General features: G+C 39.9%; 1 protein-coding gene across 1 annotated transcript; it reads right to left on the bottom strand.

Annotated features, from left to right (window-relative positions):
* Positions 1–1001: 1001 nt before the first annotated feature.
* On the bottom strand, positions 1002–1484 carry LOC127196215 (peptidyl-prolyl cis-trans isomerase A-like). The gene has a single exon (XM_051153753.1). The coding sequence runs from the start codon at positions 1476–1478 to the stop codon at positions 1002–1004; it is 477 nt and encodes a 158-aa protein (XP_051009710.1). The 5' UTR covers positions 1479–1484.
* Positions 1485–6000: the final 4516 nt, after the last annotated feature.

Genomic DNA, 6000 nt, shown 5'->3' with positions numbered 1-6000 from the left:
GGTATCTGCTGCTGGTGTTGTTGTCTGAGTGTTTATTTTGTGCTCTGGTTTCCACTTTCATTTGGGTGATTTTCTTAAGTCAGGAAATGCATTATTATTATTATTGGTCTGTGATATCATCAAGAATCAGTATATACAGAAATGCCTTTGGCAACAATCAAAATAAAAACAATGACTAGAAATTCTCATAACAACCGAACAGAACCTCAGGTTCTTTTCTTCTCATTTGTGATGAGTGAAGTGTCTATGATCTTTCTAGATTTTCCTTCACTAGTTTTTTTTTCTTATTCACCAAGTGCTGTATTATGTCCTATCTGTATTTGAAAAACACAGTTGCATGGGAGGGATAGAAGGAAGAGAAGGAGGTAGGAGAGGCAAGGAGGGAAGAAAAGGAGGGGGGAGATGTAATTATATTTTAATTAAAAAGTACTGTATAAAATCAAGGAATTACTAATCTGTCACCTTATTTAAAAGTGGGAGAAATCCACTATTTACTGCCTCTAAAACCCAGCAAATGTATTAATATTTATAAAATTCTGTTGTGCATTTAAAAATGATCTGAACATAGTTAAGGAGTAGATTGGTTTAACAAATACTACAAACAAACAAAAAACATAAAAAATTATAATTTGTTTAGAATTTTTTCTCAATAGAAATGGAGAAGGAACACCAAGGGTCTTAATTCAAGTTAAAACATGGTGAAATATTTAGTTTTTTATTTTTAATATTTCAAACTTTGAGTGACTGGTTCACCTATAACTAGATCAAGAAGGTAATTTGTTGATGTTGTCAGATTTTTTCCTATTTACTTTTTAGTCATAATCTCATAAACTTAACTCTGCAATCCAGCTAAATTTGGAGGGGAATGAGGACAATATGGAACCCAAAGAACTTCAGTGAGAGCAGAGATTACAGGGTGCTGGGAGCAGATGGGGTGGGGGTGCTCTCCTGACCTACAGAAGGATTGCTCTGGTGGGTAAGATGCCCACAAGTCAAAAGAATTAGATTTGTCCACAGTCGGAAATGGTGATCATTTTGCTGGTCTTGCCATTCCTAGACCCAAAGCGCTCCATGGCTTCCTTCACCTTCCCAGAGACCACACACTTGACATCCAGCCTCTCAGTCTTTGCAGTGCAGATAAAAAACTGGGAACTGTTTGTGTTTGGTCCAGCATTTGCCATAGACAAGATGCCAGGACCTGTGTGCTTCAGGATGAAGTTCTCATCCTCAAATTTCTCCCCATAGATGCACCTGCTGCCAGTGCCATGATAGTGTGTGAAGTCACCACCCTGGCACATGAATCCTGGAATAATTCTGTGAAAGCAGGATCCCTTATATCCAAATCCCTTTTCTCCAGTGCTCAGAGCACGAAAGTTTTCTGATGTCTTTGAAACTCTGTCTGCAAAAAGCTCAAAGGAGACGTGGCCCAAGGGCTCCCCATTGACCGCGACGTCGAAGAACACTGCGGAGTTGACCATGGCTGCAGCAAGCTGCGAGAAGGGAAAGCGGCGTCTGCAAACCCGTCAGATTGTTTATAACAATGGCGAGCCTTACCTGGAAGATATCAGTAAAAGCCGATCTCTTGAGATCCTCATTTCAAATAGCTATGGCATTTTCTAAATTTATATATCTACTGACGCTAATTTTAGATCTTTATAATTTTGCTAAGAATACGAGGTGCACTGCTTATTCACTGCGGGCACTCAACTTTTGTTAATATGTTAATTACTTAACGGGGAGGAGCTGTGGCCATTAGGGTAAGTGAACTAATCTGTGACAAAATACCCAGCTTTGTGACCTGAATAAATGTTAGGTAGTGAGAAGTGGGTCACCTGGCATAATTCCTACAAAGATGTTGTAAAAAGGAAAAACAGAAAATAATTTAAGACTATAAATACCTGGCTATAGTTATGTATATTTACATGTATTTATGCATTTGCCTGTGTGGTTTCTTTGAAACTGGTGTTTTCTAATACCAGATGGAGGCTAGGCTGTTACCATGTCACAGTGTAGAATTATTGGGCAGCCCACAGCAATTTTTAAAGAAAATTTCACACTATTTGAGACTATGGTCACACATTGCTAGTTTGAATCAGTTTGTGAAATTTATTTATACATTAGGCACATTAAATTAGTAAGTTCTTAACAGTCTATTAATAAACCAGGGCTTGAAATGTACATTTACAAAGGAGATATAGACAGAAATAGATATGTCAAACTAAGATGAAGTATTTAGGTTTTTGTTTTGTGAATCACTTGTTAAATATTTTCCCATTTGTTTTTCCATTGGTTTTTGGAACTTAGCTTTTTAACACCCATTAAAAAAGCAAATAACCTTACTAGCTTTAGCCTACCCATAAAACTTTCCGAGGAACCCATGTTTCCCTCACCCTAAGTCACTTCCACCAGTGTCTCTCACGCCGTTTTCTCCCGGCTTGGTTTGTGTGATTCCATCTCCTAAGGCAACTTACACATAGCTCTTGGCTGTGGGGTTTGTGAAAACCAGGGTAACTTCTGTAAGCTGCCTCTCCTCCCATGCCCATGTCCTAACCAATGTAAGAAAGAATACAAGATGAGAATGACTCCAATATTCTGCTGTCATACGATATTATTTGTATGCTCACTTTCCCAGTGAGCACCTTTGACCATGCATGGTAGGATGATTTGTCAAAAACCCACGCAGCAAGTAAAGCTATGGTGAGAATGTGACAGTACAGGCAGGAATTAGGGCTTAGACAAGAGGTGCATTAAGCAAAATTTCATAAAGAGAGAATAACAGCATGTTTAACAACAATAAAGATATGTTTATATGTACACACAAGCAATGGAGACTGTCATTTGGCTAGATGCCATAGTCCATTTAACCCTGGCATTTAGAAAGTGGAGGTAGAAATTCAGGGTCATATTTAGTTACACAGTGACTTTGGTGCCAGCTATGGTGTGTGTGTGTGTGTGTGTGTGTGTGTGTGTGTGTGTGAGAGAGAGAGAGAGAGAGAGAGAGAGAGAGAGAGAGAGAGAGAGAGAGAGAGAGAGAGAGAGAGAGGTGGTTCTTGCTAATGCAGAGCACATGCTACACTGATACTCTCTCAGATATGCACAGTATCCAGCGTGTTGCTTAAGGAGCTGATGGGCTTCGGTATCTCCAGGCTAGAGTGGGGAATGGTAGTAACTAACTATTTGAAGGCCAGAATAACACACGTATGAATTTCAGAGCAAAAATATATTTTACCTCAGGCAGGCCCATGAGTTTCCTTGAACATCTGATACTGTTTCAAAAATATAGAAAATTCTTATTTTAAGGGTTGTTATAGAAATTAGAGCTGACACCTAACAAATGGCAGATACTATGTTTATGAAGCAACCTGCAAATTTAGCCAATTGTTTATGCTAAACTTGTTTATAATAAAAGTTCTCCTTGTGATTTTTGCCCATGGTTAATTTACTTTTTACTAAGATTATACTGAGGTATGATAGTTTAGAGGGTAAAGAGCTTGCCACACAAGTGTGAGGACCTGAGTTTGGATCCTCAGAGTACATGTGCAACTGGAAATGGCACACATCTGTAACCCTAGCATCCTAACAGCAAAATAAGTAGAGGGGTGAGAATCACTGAAATGTTGTACTCCGGTAACCTGGCACACACAGCAGCGAACAGCAAGAGAGCCTATCTCAAAGACATAAGGGGAGGATCGGCACCCACAGTTGTTCTTTGACTTCCACACGCCTGTCTCTGTCTCTGTCCCACCCCCCCGAGACATTACAAAATTGCTTAAATCACCAACTTAAACTTTTAAGTTTAAGAATGTTCTAAAGCTTGGTTTCTTGAGTTTAAGTTAAAGTACACATTACTTTTTGATGCTATTTTAACTGTTACTAAAGCAGGTGAAGTGATGGATGTGTTAATCAGCTAGATGAAACCATTGTATATACACACACACAATATAAAGACATCACAGGGACTAATAAACAGAATTTCATTTGTCAACTAGAACATTAGCATACCTAATAGTTTTCTTCCCCCGCCATCTAGTTGAGCAACGGTCATTCTTTATTGCCAGGTGATTGCATGGGTATGCAACTGGAAGGTTTACATGGCTGTTGAATTTTATCAGCTTGTTTTCCGAACTGCCTTTGCACCTTTGTGTTATTATGTTTAAAATGAACTTCTCTTTCCTAGGGAAAACATATTTTCCTTGGTGAGATGAATCACTGTTGACTGATTCATCTCCTTCTCAGGGCGGAAGCTCGGTCTAGTGGTTCAAGCTGTGTCGTGTGAGTCAGTTGTTCTGGCTCTGTTCCCTGTTTTGGCTCTTAGACAGTGGCTAAATCCCTTGTCCAATGGAGATGGTGCCTCCCTGCGTGCATGGCACAGGGGAACTGTTAGAAATGATGAAACGTCCTAGGGAGAGTAGGGAATGTGTTGATGGGAAACAGGAAGAGTGAGGTCTCCATTTGGAGTAGTGTGTTGGCATTCTCCCTCCCTCTAGACCACTATTGACTTCAGGGACTGGATGGTGAATCTTAAATGGTTTGGTATTGGGACTCCAATTGCAGGCCAGGGGAGATAATTACCTGTATGGCTCCTTTCCAATAGATACTCACAAGCGACTGCAAACGAAATGGGGATTGATTGATAATTAGGAGACAGGAGGCCTGGGAGACCTTTTATTATTCTGCTGTTTCTCTCTAGAACAGCATTGAAGGGAAGATTTTTCCAGTATGGTTTTACTCCCTGACAGAAGGCACACATGGGCCTAAACAACAGACATAATGTTAGTACTTTATGGTACTCAATAAGTTTTCAGTTCAGGCTGTAGACTTTAGCCTACAAATAAGAGGCTGTCTAAAGCAAGCTGCAGTGGTGTCATGCTGTTGTGTAACCATTTAAAAAGGACTCAGAAAAAGACAGAAGATCCACTGATAGAATTGTAAATTAAGCACTAGGACAAGCTGGCTGTTATTTGCCCAAGTGCTGTCTTCTAAGCATCAGGACTGCACGTGCTATTAATGTAAATATACGAGCAAACAAGGAAGGGTCAACTTATGTCTATCTTCACCAATCACCTTGTGTAGTTAAGTTTTTCTTCAAACGTGGACCCTGTGTGTGTTAAAGAGAGCAACGTTTCGCCCATCTCTCCTGGTATTTGCCCACTCTGTGATGTCTGTAGGAACATTTCACCAGTTTGGAACTTTTGCTATGCTTTATTTTGGAGAGATTAAGACCACGGTTTGAATATAACCAGTTTCAAACTGGGAGGTGGTTTGGAGAAAATAAGGCGATGAAGGAGGGAAGCCAGCAATGTCATCAGGCAGTTGCTTCAGTTGGCCAACTGGAGGCCATCCCCTATTTTACTGTAGAACATGCCTCAGGCTCATCATTATAGAGGACCAAGATACTGGAGGGTTTTCTCTCACTCAGATTCAGTCACTTGCCCAGCTTGTCTTCACCAAGGCGTGGCAAAACAAAGCAACAAACAAACAAAACACCTCAGGAAAGAAGATACAGCTGTTCCTAGTGCCCAGCTCTCAACATATGAGGTTGGGTGCAATGGGGTAAGAGCAGGCATTGATGGTTGTGCAATAGGGTAAAAGCAGGCATTGATGGTTGCGCAATAGGGTAAGAGCTGGCATTGATGGTTGCCTTTTGCATTTTTTCTTTTGCATTTGTTTTCTTCCCATAGAGTATTTGCCTGGACTCTGGCAGTCCATCTATTTTATTTTATTTTTCATAAGAAACATTGCTTCCTATGCTTTCTCTCTTTTAAAATCTGCATAATAAAATTTACCCTTTATCCATTTTAACTGCACAGTTTTGTGGAGTTAGGCACTACCAAGTGCTGTGCCAGTATCACCAAAATCTATCTTAGAAGTTCTTATTTTCCCCAAATGGAATTCTGTGTATATTACATGATAAATCTTTATTATTCTTCTTTTGAAACTTGGGTAGCCACCATCTACTTTCTGACTAGTACCTTGTGTAAGTGAAATCACGTCACATTT

The sequence above is a fragment of the Acomys russatus genome, chromosome 12, assembly GCF_903995435.1.
Source record: "Acomys russatus chromosome 12, mAcoRus1.1, whole genome shotgun sequence".
Taxonomy (NCBI): Eukaryota; Metazoa; Chordata; class Mammalia; order Rodentia; family Muridae; genus Acomys; species Acomys russatus.
Note: the sequence above shows the minus strand (reverse complement) of the source record. Positions and strands in the feature narration are given on the sequence as shown.